Genomic DNA, 17771 nt, shown 5'->3' on the forward strand with positions numbered 1-17771 from the left:
AAAGCTACAGAGCACCTCTGTCTTGAAAAATCAAAAAAAGAAAAGGAAAAAAAAGAAACAATCTATCTCAAGACCTAGCAATCCCACTTTTTTGTATATAACCAAAGGATGCTCAATCATAACACATGGACAAGTGCTCAAATATATCTATAGCAACATTATTTGTCATATCCAGAACCTGAAAACAAACCCTCCACTGAACAATGGATAAAGAAATTGTTGTACATTTGCACAGTGAAGTAGTACACAAGGAAAAAATAATGACCACTTGAAATTTCTGGGCAATTGGCTGGATCTATAAAACATATAAAATGAGTTAACGCGGACCAAGAAAGGCAAATATGTACTCACTCCTAAATGGTTTTCAGATATAAAGCAATGGACAACCAGCCTACAATACACAATCCCAGAGAACATAGACAACAAAGAAGACCCTAATAGAGGTATCATGGATATATGTGGTATGTAGAAAAAGACAAGATTTCTGAATAAATTGGTAGCACGTAGTTCATGAGAGAAGGTAGAAGACGAGGGTAGAGCACTGATTTAGTGAAAGAAACACACCCTAACCCTGAAAGCAGAACAAAAGGAACACAGCCTGACATAAAACCAGAGCCAAAGAATACACTTTGGCCCTGGAACCAGAACCAAATTGGCCTCTGGCCAACTGAACATAAAACTAAACAATCCCTTTGCAGGAAAATCAACCAATAGTTGAACATAAAACCAACTAATTCCCAATTATGAAATCTAACCAATCTGAGGTTATCTAAGCTCAAGGGGATTGAAATCTGACTAATACCCTCCCTGAAAGTCTTCTCCCTGGAAAACTCCATTCCTAAGAAGCCCTAGAAAATCCCCTGTTTGTGTTCAGTTGGGAACTGTCTTTTTCCACATTTGCTGAGTCAGCCAATTTCCTGGATTCCTCCATCAGTAATAAATTTTGAAAGAATTTTGGGTCACGATCATTTGGTGACACAGATCAGAGTTTATTCTTGGAAGATCCAACAGGGTAGCATGGCCAAACAAAGTAATAACTTCTTTTCATAAACAGCAGATTGGTCCATTTCTGCATGGTTTCTCCTTAGCAGAGTGACGCAGAAGTAATAACAACTTTTGCAGTAGTTGAGATTAAAAGGATATTTCTGCAGTAAATCTCACTTAGAAGCAGAGAGGAAATCAGCTCTAATGGCTCTCTCTCAGAGAAGAGCATGGTTTCCTTATATTGTGGGTGACCATCCCATACCAGACCCCAGATTCAGATATGGCCTTTCATCTCATTAAGTAAGGATACCTTCTTTTCTCATGACTGTTGGTAACCAGGTTATACCTTCAGAATTGTAGGTATAGCCTGACTTCCTGAGAAGTTTGGATACCTTTATCTCCATAGCTATAACACTTGTATGTATATCTGAACTTCCCAAAAAGTTAGGATACTTCCCCCAGAGTTGTAACACTATGAAGTATAGCCTGACTTTCTGACAAGTCAGGAGCCCTTTACCTCTGGAGCTGTAATACTTGCAGTGCACATACATCAGCATTCTCACATACACACAATCACACTCATGATTTTCTTTAGGTCCCCATGAGATTATAAGCACCCATAAACCAGCAGGAAGTAGCCTGAAATACTATGCCCACATTACCCCAAAAATGGACTATGGATATTTTTCTTTGTTTAAAAAAAAAGAGGGAAATGGTGCGGGTAATTGTCTGTATTCTGTCAATCATGTATTTTAATAAAACGCTGATTGACCAGGCAGCAAGTAGAGACAGGTCAACCAGACAGGAAGTAGAGGCGGGGCAAAGAAAATAGGAGAAGACTAGGGAGGAGGAAGCTCCCTCCCTCACTCCTGCCCAGATCACTGGAGCAACAAGATGTGAGCTGTCTTGCTGAAAAAGGTCCTGAGCCTATGGCTAAAATAGATCAGAAAAATGGGTTAATCAAGATGTGAGCGTTAGCTAATAAGTAGCCTGACCTAATGGGTCAATCAGCATTATAACTTATAGAGATCTCCTGTGTGATTGATTTTATTTGGGGCATGCCAACTGTGGGGAACTGGGCAGGACAGAAACCCTAATAAGCAGGGCCCCTCATGTTACAGATGGACACACTCAAACTCACCCTGAATAAAAAGTACAAATTCTGAGTAGACTTTTGTTCTGATTATTTGTCCATCCACTTGACCATAGAATGGTCAATAAAATGAACCTGAGAAACAAGCAGGTGTAGCTATCCTAATATCTAACAAAATTGACTGCAAACTAAAATCAATCAGAATAGATGGGGAAGTACACTTCATACTCATCACAGGAAAAATCCATCAAGATGAAATCTCAATCCTGAACATCTATGCCCCTAATATAAAAGTACCCAAATATGTAAAAGAAACATTGCTAAAGCTTAAATCATAAATCAAACTCTACACATTAATAGTAGGACACTTAAACACCCCACTTTTTCCAAGTCAAACAGACTGAAACTTAACAGAGAATTAAGACAGCTACAGATGTTATGACTCAAATGGACTTAACACACATCTACAGAATATTCCACCCAAAAGCAGAAGGTTGTTTTCAGCACCTCTAGGACCTTTTCCAAAATTGACTCCATATGTGGTAACAAAGCAAATTTCAACAGACACAAAAATTGGAATCACCCCAAGTCTTATCAAATCACCATGTTTTAAAGTTAGACTTCAATAACACCAATCACAGAAAGTTTACAAACTCTTGGAAAGTGAACAGTGCTCAGTTGTATCACAGTGGGTCAAAGAAGAAAGAAAGAAAGAAAGAAAGAAAGAAAGAAAGAAAGAAAGAAAGAAAGAGAGAGGGGGGAGGGAGGGAAGGAGGGAGGAAAGAAAGAAGGAAGGAATTGAACACTTTCTGTAATTCAACAATAACAAAGCACAACATTCCCAAACCTTTGGGACACTATGAAAGCAGTGCTGTGAAGATAATCCATAGCACTAAGTGCCTACATAAACAACATGGAGAAATCTCACACTAGTAACTTAAGAGAACACCTGAAAGCTCCAGATAAAAAGCAGCAGTCTCACTCAAGATGAGTAGATGAAAAGAAATAATCAAATTTAGGGCTGAAATCAATAACATATAAACAAGGAAAACAATACAAAGACTCAATGTAACAAAGAATGGTCCTTTGAAAAAATAAAGAAGATAGACATACCCTTATCCAAGTTAACCAAAAAGCAGAGAGAGAGAACATCTAAATTAACAAAATCATAAATGAAAAGGTAGATTGTTTGCCGAGGTTTCTGTCTTTCCTGATTCCTGCAGTCTTTAAGTCCCAAAGAAATCACAAAATGATATACTTTAAATATAAATTGATTGGCCTAGTATCTAAGGCTTCTTATTAACTCTTATAACATGCATTAGCCCACAATGCTTGTCTGTGTTAGTCATGTGGCTTGATACAATTTTCCGCAAGGCAGTCACATCTTGCTTGCTCTGGGTCTGGTGTCCTCTCTGTCTTGGGTAATGACTGCCAACTTCTTCCAGAATTCTCATTGCCCTGGCTATATCTCCTGCCTGGCTGCTGGACATTCAGCATTCATTTAAAATAGAGGTGACAGGGTACAGACCATTGTCCCACAGCAGTGGACATAACCTAAGACTCTGAGGAAATCCAGAGAATCTTTATGTTATACCTCAAAACCTGTATTCCAAAAAATTGGAAAATGTAAAGTAAATGAACAATTGTCTGGATAGGTACCACATAACAAAATTAAATCAGGACCAGGAAAACAATTTAGATAAACCTATAACCTGCAAAGAATTAGAGCAGACATCAAAAGCCCCCCTCAAAAAAAAAAAATCCAGGGCTGAATGGTTTCAGTGAAGAAATCTAGCAGAACTTCAAAAAAGAGTTAACACCTATATTATTCAATTTTTTTTTTTACAGAAAATACAATGAGAAAGAAGATTTCCAAACTCTTTTTATGAAGTTACAGTTACCCTAATAATAAAACCACAAAGAGACTCAATCAAGAAAGAAAATTACAGACCAATCTCCCTCATGATCATTGGTGCAAAAATACTCAGTAAAATACTTGCAAACCAAATCTAAGACACATCCAAAAAATTATTCACCATGGTGAAGTCAGCTTCATCCGAGAGATGCAGGATGGTTTAACACGTGAAAGTCTGTCAATGTAATCCACCATATAAATAAATAAAAAAAAAATACGATCATCTCATTAGATGCTGAAAAAGTAGTTGACAAAATCTAATACCCCTTCATGAAAAAGGTCTTGGAATGATCAGGGATACAAGGAGGGTATCTTAACATAATAAAAGAAATAAACAAAAGTCAACAGTACACATCAAATTAAATGGAGAGAATCACTAAAATGAGGAACAAAACAAGGCTGTTCTCTCTCAACATACCTATAAAACATAGTTCTTGAAGTTCCAGTTTGAGTAAATGACAACAAAAAAAGACCAAGAGGATCCAAATTAGTAAGAAAGAAGTCAAACTTTTGCTTGCTATTTGCAGATGACATGATGTTATACATACGTGACCTAAAAAACTCTTTCAGGGAACTCCTACAGCTAATAAATCCCTTCAGTAATGTGTCAGGATACAAGATCAACTAAAAAAAATCAGTAATCGTTCTATATACAAATGATAAAGAACATGAGAAAGAAATCAGAGTAGCATCACTATTCAAATAGGCACAAATAATATAAAATATCTTCAGGTAACACTAACTAAAGAAGAAAATGATGTGTTAGACCAAAACTTTGTCTTTAATGAAAGAAATTGAAGAAAATACCAGAAAATGGAATGTTGTTCTTAGATAGGTAAGATCAACATAATAACAAAGGCAACCCTACCAAAAATAATCTATAGATTTAACGCAATCATCTTCAACATCCCAACATGATTCTTCACAGACCTTGAAAGCACACTACTCAAATTCATAGGGGAAAACAAGACACCAAGGAAAGCCAATAATGCTGTACAGTAGTAGAACTTCTGGAAGTATCACCACCTCAGCTTATAGAGCTATAGTAATGAAAGGCGATTGGTATTGGCATAAAAACAGACATGTTGACAAATGAAATTGAAACAAAGACTCAGATATGAATCTACATACCTATAAAAACCTGATTTTTGAAAAGAAGCTAAAATTATATAACCAGAGATATACAGAGAATCCCTGTCTCTGAAAACTAAGCAAAAAGACAACTGGGCATATAAGGTTCCTCTGGTGAACCATTCCTTTGTAGAAAGTTGAAATCTACTAAAAGGTTATGATGTGTGGAATATCTGTTTGCTGTGGAAATAGAATCATGGCTAGAGATGACCTACTGACATAAATGAACAAAATTTGGTAATATAAACTAATGACTTACATGCTTTTTCTTTACCCTGTCTCATTCCTTATTGATAGGATCAATCTTTTCAGTATTTGGGTTCTGGTTCAATGAGCCAGAAAAGTAACTTTGTAGTATCCGAATGTCATCCAGCTGTATATTTATTTTATTGTAAATAATGAAGAGTGGTCAATAAATAGTTTTACATTCCTTTAAAAAAGGAGTGGTAAAAGTCAGAATATGGGCAACGAGGTCAAGACTATGATGGGGATACCCACTGAAACAGTTTACCTGACATAATTGGAGACCACCAACTTCAGACTGATGGGGAAGGAACCAGCATAGGATCAAACTCGACTGTCTGAATGTGGATGACAGTTATACAACTGGAACAAACTGCAGGGCCACTGACTGTGGGACCAGGATTAGTTCCTACTGCTTGTAGTGGATTTTTGGAACCCATTCTCTTTGGATGGATACATTGCTTTGCCTGGATATAGAAGGGAGGGCCTTGGTCCTTCTTCAAACAATATGGTAGACCTTATTGACTCCCCCCATGGGAATCTTTACTTTCTTTGAGGAGTGGGTGAAATGTGTGGAGCAGAGGTGAAGGGAACTGGATGAGAGGAGGGAGTAGGAACTGGTATTGGTATGTAAAATGTGAAAAACAAATTTAAAGTAAAGTAAAGAAATGCACAAAAGAAAAAATACTTAATATGCCCCCAAAAAGACAAAGATCTATGGTAAAGCCAGATTCAGAAGGAAATACATATGGTCCAAACAGTTAAAAAGTTTTTAAAAAATACATTCAGGCTTGGGAGAAAAGAGAAAAAGGGAAAAAAATTCCTTTAAAATAAATAGATTAGTCAGGTGTGGTGGTACATGCCTTTCATCCCAGTAGTTGGGAGTCAGAGGCAGGAGGATCTCTGTGAGTTCAGTGACAGTCTGGGCTACAGAGTTAGCTCCAGGACAACCAAAGATACACAGAGAAACTCTTTCTCAAAAAACCCAAAATAAAGAAAATAAATGTAAAAAATAGAGTAAAAAAACAGCAAAATAAAGGCAGAAGTCTGGGTTATGTATATTATTGTGTTTTCTATGAATTTGTAAACTGTGCATGAGCTAACTACAGAAAGACATTTTATTGTATGGGCTCCTAAGCTAAACCAACACATATATTTAAAAGTATCTTGACTTCAAAATTTGAGTCTAATGATATGTAACTTGGAAAATATGTTCTGCTTTTGTTTCCACAGATGATGAAAAGCTATAGATTAATTTAAGGCTAATGTGATTTGATGAAACATGATCCCCGGAAAGGTCTCTATGAACCCTAAAAATACTTTGCCCAAAAAACAAGAGAAAGCAATTTGAAGAAAATAATGCTCAAATGATAATCTCTAAAATGATAATTTATAGATGTTTATTTCCATTTAAATGGGGTTGATTATAAAGGATTAATGGTCAGAGCCAATGTCTCTCTACTAGAGAAAAAAGGTGGATATAATATTGAGATAAATACATTAGTATGATTTTGATCTATTGGAAAAAATTCAAGGTCGATTGTAGTACACTATATATATACACTCTATGTTCTATATATTATATTCTATATATATTATATATGTTTCTACTCTTTTTTAAGTTCTCATCTTTATTTTATTTAATTTTTTTTTTTGGTGGTGTTAGGAATTGAACTTACTTGTTGGCACAGTAGCCATTTCTACCATTTTTCTTTCCTCAAAGCTATCTTTATAAATAATAGTTGCTAATTTTTGTTCCATGGTCCTGGGTGTAAGGTTGAAGTCCTATGTATTACTAGACTGTTGTCAAGGCTCTGATGGCTGCCACTTACTGAGTGCTGGGTAGAGTCCTGAGACCTTGGGCATCCCACTTACTTTCTTAGGTAAATCAGACATTAGTGTCTAGAATTTTAAACTTTTAGGTCCAAAACTTCAGAAAATTAAAAGCAAATGAATATACTCTTCTTTGAGATTTTAAAGATAGTTTTTTTTCTCACTGACATAATTCTTGAAGCTATTTTCCTTTCCTGAGCATTTCCTTATAATAAACTTAACGTTCAAGAACATTTATTCTTGCTTCATGATTTGTACTATTTTTACATGTGGTTACAATAACAACCAGGTATGAGAGTAAGCCCAGTGGAGTCTCTCTAAACTACAATATCCTTGGTGGGAGCCACAACTCAGGGCAACCAGAAAGCAGGCTGTTAGCAGGATCTGATATTATCTGACTTTCACTGTGGCGAAGGTTTGCTCTGTTAGGATTGCAGAATAGTCTGTTCATTTCTGTAGAAGTCTGCTAACTTACTGTTTTGTTTTGGATCTAACATTTGTTATACCATTTGAGAAAAATTTCATGTTTTATTCACCTGACATAAATTCTTTTGAATATATCTTAAATACATTTTCAAAAACATGTTCTTTGTTTTATTAGCTGAATGCATATGTGCTGATTATTTCAGTATTTATAGAATTAGAGTCTCACTAAAATTTACTAAATGTACTCATTTAGTGGATTTGCTCATTTAGTGCTAGCATCCTAAACAGCAAAATACTATCTAGGCCATGTTCTTTAGATGTCACCACAACTGACAGAAACTCCAATAAATAATTTTATAAGTTTTGTAATTCAGTATAGAAAAGTTTGACCTTATAATAAAAATTTTTGTATGTATAGTCTTTTAAATAGCCCTATCCTTTTAAAAATAAACTGAGTAAAATTACCTTGAGCAGATCTGTCATTTGAAACAAAATAAAATAAAAAAAATATTCATTTAAAAAATAAAAAGTATCAATCCAAATGGATCAAAGAACACAACATAAAGTCAGTGACACTGAATCCTATAGAAGAGAAAGCGGGAAGTATGATTGAATGCATTGGCACGAGGAACCACTTCCAAAATAGAAACCCAGCAGTACAGATACTGAGGAAAACAATTAATAAATGAGACCTTTTAAAACAGAAAAGCTTCTGTAAAGCAAAGGACATGGTCAACAACACAAAAGGACAGCATACAGAATGGAAAAAGATCTTCACTAACCCCACATCAGACAGAGGTTTGATCTCTAAAATATACAAAGAACTCAAGAAATTGGACACCAAAAGACCACATAGTCTAATAAAAAAGTGGAGTACAGACCTAAACAGAGAATTCTCCATAGAGGAATCTAAAATGGCTGAAAGACACTTAAAGAAATGTACAACATCCCTAGTCATCAGAGAAATGCAAATCAAAACAACTGAGATTCCATCTTACACATGTAAAAATGGCCAAGATCAAAAACACTGATGACAAATTATGCTGGAGTCGTTATGGGAAAAGGGAACACTTTTGCATTGCTGGTGGGAATGCAAGCTGGTACATCGCCTTTGGATGTCAGGGTGGCAATTTTTCAAAAGATTTGGAAACAACCTTTCTCAAGACTCAATAATAGCACTTTTAGGTATATATCCAAAAGATGCTCAATTGTGCCACAAAGACTTGTGCTCAACTATGTTCATAGCAGCTTTGTTTGTGATAACCAGAACCTGGAAACAACCTAAATGCCCCTCGGTAAAATGGACAAAAAAAAAAAAAAAAAAAAAAACTGTGGTACATTTAAGCAATGGAGTACTACACAACAGAAAGAAATAACAACAGCTTGAATTTTGCAGGAAAATGGATGAAATTAGAAAACATTATTTTGAAAAAAAGAAGTAGAAGAAGAAAGAAAGAAAAATTAAACATTAGGAATAGTTAGAAGTGGAGACAGATATCTAGGAGTTCATTAATATGACAGATTTTTGTTGCTAGAGGGCAACATGAATATTGAAACTTTAGTGGGTAGATTGAAGTCCTAGAGGGTAAGATTCAGAAGAGTCATTTTACCTAAGACAGTGAGCAGGAATTATTAAGAGTGAACTAGTTCAGTAAGAGCAATGTCTATAGGGTGCCAGAGAATATCCTATCATTAGGGGAATGAAAGAACAAATGCACACTATCTGTATTATTAATGTAAATACACGTGTTCAATATTCAATTGTTTATAAACACACAGATTCCACAGTGCTTTTGCTAAAGCCAGTGGAGAAATAGGAAATTATCCTCTGATCTTCACGTAAGCTTTATTTATCAGAATACAAACAAAATATCAGGCAGTGAACTTTGTAGTTTAATTTTTCTCAATGTTTCAATGTTACCATATATGACTATAACAATTTTTATTATTCATTAAACAGTTGATTCAAATCTAGGGTGCTTTCTGTGTCCTGGCTATTGTACATATAATTACAATGACCATAAATTAGCAGATTTACCATACATGATATAGACTTCTGGATGTTTATGCCAGTGGTGGTACTGCTGGGTACATAGTATCTTTAGAGGTGGCCTTTCAAGGAACCTCCAGATTGAGTTTAAAAATGGTTAAACCAGCTTGCATTTCCTTAAGCACTGAAATGGAGTTCAACTTTCGGCACATTGTTTCCAGGATTTGTCATTCTTTTTAAAAAAATAGGTATATTGACATTAATGAAATCAAATCAGAGAGAAATAGTAATTGGTTTGCATTTCCCCAATACTTAATAAGTGCGTTAAAGACTTAAATGTTTGTCAGCCATTTGTATTTCACTTTCTGAGAATTCTCTATTTAGCTCTATTCTCCGTGTTTAATATTTAAAACATAAACAAAGGACAACTTCTTTCCCCTTCCTCTCTCCAATCACTTCATGCCCCTGTCCCTGTTGTGGAAGGATACTTTCACAATGTCAGCATGTGTTACATTTGTTTATGCCATGGAATATTATTTTAGCTATGTGAAGTTGTGTTGCATTTGCTTCATTGTGTAAAGAGGTATTGTTGTTTTGTCTTGTCTGCCTAAGGCACTTGATTGGTCCAAAAGCTGAACAGTAAATAGCTAACAGAAGGCAGGACTGGCTGGTAGAAGGGAAAAATTGGAGGAGGAATCTAGAGAGAACAAGGCTAGAATGGACGAGAATGAGAGGGACAAGCCCAGGACCTAAAGATAGGCAGCAGCCAACCAGCCAGATATCAGAAGCAGAAACAAATATAGGACATACAGAAAGGAAGGAGGCAAAATGTAGATAAAGAGAAACAGGGAAGTTATAAGATCTAGCAAGAAACAAGCCTAAGAAAAAATGTCAGCATGTCGTGATCTTGGAACTGGTTTATGGATCAAAGAAAGCATGATCTGTGCCACCAGTTCCTTTGCCTCAAATTAACTGTTTCTAACTATTTTAGAAAAACATTCTTAAAAAGTAACTGGCAGGTGGTGGTGGCAAATGGCATTAATCCCAGTGCTCAGGAGGCAGAATCAGGTGGATTTCTATGAGTTCAAGGCTGGCCTGGTCTATAGAGTGAGTTTAGTACAGGTTCCTAAGACAGAGAGAAATCCTGTCTCGAAAAACTAAAAGTAAAAAAAAATACCTGGTTTACTGGTAGCTGTAAAGTTTACTTTAATAGGCATTATTTCACCTTCGACAGTTGGAGTCTTAGCACTAAAACAAAATGTCCAAATACCATAATTACAGAGAAACTAGTTAAAATGTTTCTAAATTACAAACTGTTCAAGAAAAATTGATTCTAATTTCATAGAATGAAGTAATGAGGAATGGAGAAAATGTAAGCAGTGTGAAATTTCTCCCACTTCCAGTTTATTGAAATTTAAGAAAATATAAAGACAACTATTTTGGATATGCCATCTTGTATAGAAAACTATTATGCTCTGGAAAAATGAGCTAATTGTATAGAATAGAATGTTTCCTGGAAGTTGTTTTAAAATATCCAACATATTTATTTATTAAGCTATACAGTGTGTGTTTTAGGCTAGCTGGAGCATTCTTATGAGATGTTCACAAAGAACAAAGCAAAATTTTATTCAACTCTATTTGTAAAGGAAAACATTCAGTGATTGGGGATTTTCTTGATTAATGATTCATGACGGAGGAACCAGCCCACTGTAGAGTTGCACTATTCCTGGTCAGGTGGTTCTGCAGTGTATAAGATTGCAAACAGAACTTTTAGATGTGTGTTTCTTTTCTAATGAGAGAGAGAAATGGGGGGGGTAGTGGAATGAGGGGAACACTCATCCATTGTTGGTGGGAATGCAAACTTGTGCAGCCACTTTGGAAATCAGTGTGGCGGTTTCTCAGGAAACTGGGAGTCAACCTCCCTCAGGACCCAGCAATTCCTCTCTTGGGAATATACCCTAGAGATACCCAAACATACTACAAAAGCATTTGTTCAACTATGTTCATAGCAGCACTATTTGTAATAGCCAGAACCTGGAAACAGCCTAGGTGCCCCTCAATAGAAGAATGGTTAAAGAAGGTGTGGAACATATACACATTAGAGTTTTACTCAGCGGTAAAAAATAATGACATCTTGAATTTTGCATGCAAATGGATGGACATAGAAAACGCTTTACTGAGTGAGGTAAGCCAGACCCAAAAAGAGGAATATGGTATGTATTCACTCATAAGTGGATTCTAACCATAGTTAAAGGTCTTTGAGCCTATTATTCGTGATCCTAGAGAAGCTAAATAAGAAGACGAACCTGATGAAGATTTTTTTAGCTATCCGCCAGGAGGTAGGAAATAGTCAAGAGTCCCAGGTAACCTTGGGTGCATGGGGGGGGGGGGGGTGGGAGGGTTGTTGGAAGGGGAGAGGGTTAGAGAGAAGGGAGTAGGGGAGGAATGGAGAAAGCTCTGTTGACCGGGATGGGGGGAAGGGAGGAAGGATGAATGTGGGATCAGGGAAGAATATATTTCAACTAAGGGAGTCATATTAGAGTTTACAGGAAACTTGATTATATATGGGATCCCAGGTCCAAGGAGAGATCCCCAGATTGTTCTCTGGACAGAGGAGGGGGTGCCTGAACCGGCCTTGGCCCGTGACCATACTGATGAATATTTTGCTTATCACCATAGATCCCTCATCTGGCGTTGGATGACGATACAGATGGAGGCCCGCGTTGGAGCACGGAACTGAGTCCCCCAAGATCCAAATGGAAGGAAGAAAATGACGAAGGACTGCGAGGGATACTATCACCCACTGATACAAGGGGTCGGATCTAATGAGAGTTTACCAAGGCCAGATGGACCGTGACTGAATGAGAATGTGATCCAACCAGATTCTCTGAATGTGGCCGGATTTTCTGAATGTGGCTGGCCTGCAGTCTTACTGAGAAGCCATTGACAATGACACTGGGACTGGTTTCCTCTGCATATACTGGATTTTTGGGATCCAGTCTGTTTGGATGCTCACCTTCCTGGACCTGGAGGGAGGGGGGAAGAACTTGGACTTCCCACAGGGCAGGAGACCCTGACTCCCCTTGGGGAAAAAGAGGGAGAAGAAGAGGGAGGGGCGGAGTGGGAGGGCGTTGGGAGGAGGGGCGTAAATGGAAACTCTTTATAATTTAATAAAATTACTTTCAAAAAAAAAAAAAAAAGAAATCCTGTCATACAAATATTCCACAACAATTCCACATTGTGTCTAAACTAAAATAAAAGGTTTGGGCTTTTTCACTAAACTACATACAACAATCCACTTATCAAGATATTTAATAATATTTAAAATATTCATTATTTTTGTATTTAGCAAGTTTAGAGAAAATACTCTATTACCTACCCTATTTTAGTAATTCAAAACTTTTTCACCTAATTTACTTTCCATCATAAGTAAGGAAAACTATAAATCTAATTGTTCAGTCTTCTGCTCCATCACAGATCCCAGAAGGATGTAATAATACCTGATGTCAGAGAATTCTGGCTGCCTGGACAGTCACTTGAAGTTCCTCGGCATCCGTGGGCCATAAATCTTTAACCTACAGGCCTAGAGTATCTGACAGACTTGTCAGTGAAGCAGGAAATTTGAAAGACTGTCCCAGCTTGTACTGGCAAATGTTATCAGTTACTTTCCTCTGTGTCTTTCAGAATGTCTTGCAGACTCTCTGGTGTAGCAGGAACCTTGAAGACCATCCCACCATGTTTTGACAAATTAAAGCCTACCTGGTGTAGGAGGGTCTCCTGTCTGTGCTACTTTCATTGGTTAAAGAGACTGCCTTGGCCTAGTTGACAGGGCAAACTCAGGTAGGTGGGGAAGACAGAACAGAATTCTGGGAGGAAGAAAGCAGAGTCAGAGAGAGCCACCTGCCATGAAGCTGCTAGGTAAGACATGCTGAATCTTTCCCGGTAAGCCATGAGCTCATGGTGACATACAGATTATTAGAAATGGGTTGAATCAAGATGTGAGAGTTAGCCAATAAGAGGCTAGAACTAATGGGCCAGGCAGTGATTTAATAAATACAGATTTCTGTGTGATTTTTTTGGGTATAAGCTAGCCAGGCCAGGGATGCAGCCTGCTCTCCACTACATCACCTACCTGCTCCTCATTCTGGCACACTCATCTTTGGTGATAACAATTTTTTCCTAGACACCTGCCTCTCACCTCCCCCAAGGAACAGATGCCTGACATCTCTGGGATGCCAGTACTTGAGATGCCTCTCCAGCCACACCTTTTGCTGAATGTGGACTCCTAGCTCTCCCCTTTCCCATGATGCCCTGTGCCCATAGGAAGTTGCCAGATTTGAGTCTACATCCCCCAAATCCCAGCTGGCCAGGTCCAAAGTGCTAACTCTGTGGGGCAGGGGGCTAGAACAGATGCAAGGGCTGGGGCCTAAGCTCCTAACTTAACATTCTAGACTCTTTGGATATAGGGGTGACAGAAAATTGGAGTGGTAAATATGAAAAACATTTAGGCTCTCTTTGGAAAAAAGGATGTAGACTCAAATCTGGCTACTTCCTGTGGAGTGCTCAGAACCACTTCCACAGAATATTTAAGTGAATTCCCAAATGAGGAACACGTGGTCTCTTTCCCTTCCTCCCAGTGGTCACGTTCGTGACCCCTTGGGGCCACCTGAGAGTGCAGAACTCCCATTAAACCTGGACTTATTTTTTAATTTGGCTTGTTTTGATTTGAGTTGATTGGAATTTTTCATCGGCAGAGAGCTCACATTAGGAAAATATTCCTAAAAACTTTGATGGTCTCTATATCTTTATTCCCCAATTTAACACATATCCTGCTTTTTTATTCTGAGCTCAACATATCTTTAAAGCAAAGAGGTTGATTTGACTCAGCAGAGTTTTTTATTATCCAATGTCTCCCCACAGTTGTTTCCTTTCCATTAGGATTAAAAAAGTAAAATTTAATCCATTCTGTAACCTATCTTTGGGTGTCTTAATTACCCCATTCTGTTAACTGAGCATATTTTTAAGATGTCTGATGAAGTAATAATCTAATTAATCCTAAAGACACAGATCACATTCATAAAGTAACTACTGTCACTGTGTAACTATGGTTACTTTGTAACTGTTGTTAAAGAAAGACAGACCAGGAATTATAAAACAATCCAGGCATATTAGGGCTTGGAGGAAGCAAGGAGAATGCAAATATGATGTAGTTGTCAACTCTAAAACTATTTTGAAAACTTGAGACAGATTTTATGGTCATGTACTCCAGAGACTAGGGATTTGTATTCGACCACATTAAAAATTTCTCATGTATTTTCTTGAAAGATCAATGTCTTAATGCAGAAAAGTTCTGTTAAGTAGGGCCACAATATTTTACCCAGATCTTCTATTATAGATGTACTACAGTAAATATAGCAATTAGGTTTAAAGATAAGGTCAGTCCCTTTCCCAGATTCCTTTTTGCACTGGTCTGTAGACTGCAAACAATGGTCAATCAGGACACTGATAGAGCATCTACAATTGACTACCTGATTCCACATAGATAATCTCAACTACTTAAGAAATGGGAAATTTTCACCCTCAGTCCAGCCTCTCCTTTTCTGCACGGTGTGCCCTAGCATCCTAATCTCTAACAGTCCTGATTACAACACATTTATCTTTTGGGTGACTTAGAGCCTAAATTCTTCTTTGTGAGACTAAACTATTTCCAAGGCATTGGCAAATCCTTCATATCAGCACTTCTACTCTTCTACGTTGCAGCTTAGAAGTGCAGTGCTATCCAACAGGTGAGATGCCTTGATAACGTCCGCATAGTTAAAAATAAATGGAGATTGTACATAAAGTTAAATGCAAAGTGATCAATATCAAGAAGAAACTGGAGAAACTAGGCTTCTCCGTCTTTGGCATACTGAAGTTGACAAGAAAGATGTTTGTACACACAGCACCCTGCTCCCAATTCTCAAAGCCGATTAAGCCCAAAGCGCAAAGTTGTTCAGAGGCTTGCCCCTTGGTCTAGGAATTTACAGGACCGCACGGGACTTCACAAGGCAGGGAATCTGGCGGCAGATTCCCACACGGATCCCGGAAGAACACAACATCCTGTCTCCCTCAACTCACCCTCTGCTCCTCCCCATCTGGAGACAGCATTCCCCAGCTCACCATGCTGTCGTTTCTCAGGTCGCCAAAGCTGTTCACCATCTCCTAGCAGCAGCAACTTCACAAAGGAAACCACCAGTGCCAGGTCCTCAGCAAAATCGGCAATATCGAGACGGAAAGCGGATGCCCGGAAGAGGCCTGCATTAGTTCTGACTGGCAGGTCACCTGGAGTACCTGATTGGCTAGTGCGGCCTGAGTGACAAGAACACCTCCCACAGGGCTGAAGGGTACTTAAAGAGACAGCACAGAGGTTTCTGGTCATTCCATCCACCTGAGTCAAAGATCTTTTCTTGATAGGCCGAAATATGCATTTCAATAGCACTTGCCCCTGGCTATAAAAGCAGACACCTTCAAAATTTTGCACTCCTTAGAAACTTTCCCTTTTTCCTCCAGGACACAACGTGGCTAGCTGGCTTGTACTGTGCACTGTGCTGTGCTAGGTGGTTGCAGGGATTCCCTGTTCCACAGGGGGAAGAATGCCCAGAATATGAACAGCTAAAGAGAATTTTAAGGTCACAAAAGGAGATGATTGTTCATGCTTCTTGCTGAGGTTGGATGAACTGAAGATACTTTTTACAAGGTTTTCACAGATATTTCACACAACAGAAAAAAGAAAAGCAGGAGCCAGGTCTGAAACAAGATGATAGGTCTTTCCCCCATCAAAAGGCTGGATGATGGCTCCTTTCTTTAAGAGTTTTATTACTGAAATTCGAAGCAAACTCCAGGAAAATGAATAATAATAAAAAAAGTACTGTTCATAGAAATGTGAATATGTAGAGAATAATGAAGCTGGAAGGAATGTCTTCATGAGCATTATTGTTAGCCAGCACATCTTACTCCATGGTCAGGTAAATAAAATATACAACTGCAGTATTCAAGATTCTCTACATGAACAGGACAGGTAGAATGAAGCTCAACAGGTACATAAAATGTGGGCTTATTAAAATGTCTCACAAGCTGTGTTTCAGGTTGTCTAAACATAGCTACTTATAAATGACAATTGAAGAAGCCAGTAGATTGCTTCTCACCCTTTTCCCAAAGATCAAGTGAAAAATCCAGTAGTTGTTCAGCTCACGAGGCTTGATGTTCAGCTGGTTTTGCTCTGAGCAGGGTGGCAAGGCAGAAGGCCACAGCTGCTTCCATGCAAGACAAGAAAAATGTCAATTTAACTTGGCTTGCTGTCTGTCTCAGGTTTGGGACACCACTGTAGTCAATGGCCTGTTTTCCAAATCTCTGAGCAAACACAACTGTGTCAGGCAAGATCATTCATATATTCATAGGATTGTTTCCTAATTGCAAATTCATCGTTCATTGGCTCACAATTACCTTCCCAACTGTTCAACACTCACCATCTGCTCTGTGTTCCTTAACAGGGCATTAATTAAAATAAACCATACTGGGAAATTACAAAATCACTCCCCCGTACAACAGTTGGGCCCTTTTTTCATACTGGTGGCACCAAGAGCTGATTGCCCATGTTGTGTCCCTTGCAGTGTACACATTAAATTATTCCTCCTATTCTGATCTGAAGACAGAAGAAATGTTCCATATGCAAATTCTTTTCCTGTGACTCCATTGGATACTTAACTACATAAGACAAATTCATAATTTTAAAGCTCTGAGGTGGTACAGTCTTTTTATTTAAGAATTTTGAAAGTAAAATATGGAGGACAGCAAGGTCATTACCCTGGACAGCAGCAGACCAAGCCCCCTAAGTCAATATAACAGAAGTTGTCCCAGAAAAATTTTTCTAACAAGATGGAAATGCAGCTGTTTTAGAACTGATACTGAAAGACCCCCACCCAATTGATACCGGCCTCTTGCACAAAAAGAGGAACCAGGTGGGCCCTACTGAAGAGAATATCTGTGGTCAGCTAGCTATGTAGAAACTAGGTCAACAGGAAGATAGCGGGAACAGCAAGTCACTATGACATTCTATCAAAACAGCCAGAGTGCCAAACTTAGCTTTATCTAGATCTTATGGTTTTTCTGATAACCTG

At 38.0% G+C, this 17771-nt stretch overlaps 1 protein-coding gene across 1 annotated transcript in view; it reads right to left on the bottom strand.

Annotated features, from left to right (window-relative positions):
- LOC148117624 (uncharacterized) overlaps positions 1-15920 on the bottom strand; it is a 41108-nt gene extending 25188 nt beyond the window's left edge. Inside the window, 1 exon segment of the mRNA XM_087902216.1 lies at positions 15733-15920. Coding sequence (XP_087758342.1) covers positions 15733-15813 — 81 coding nt within the window. The 5' untranslated portion in view covers positions 15814-15920.
- Positions 15921-17771: the final 1851 nt, after the last annotated feature.

This window comes from Myodes glareolus, chromosome 27, assembly GCF_982192425.1.
Source record: "Myodes glareolus chromosome 27, mMyoGla1.1, whole genome shotgun sequence".
Taxonomy (NCBI): domain Eukaryota; kingdom Metazoa; phylum Chordata; class Mammalia; order Rodentia; family Cricetidae; genus Myodes; species Myodes glareolus.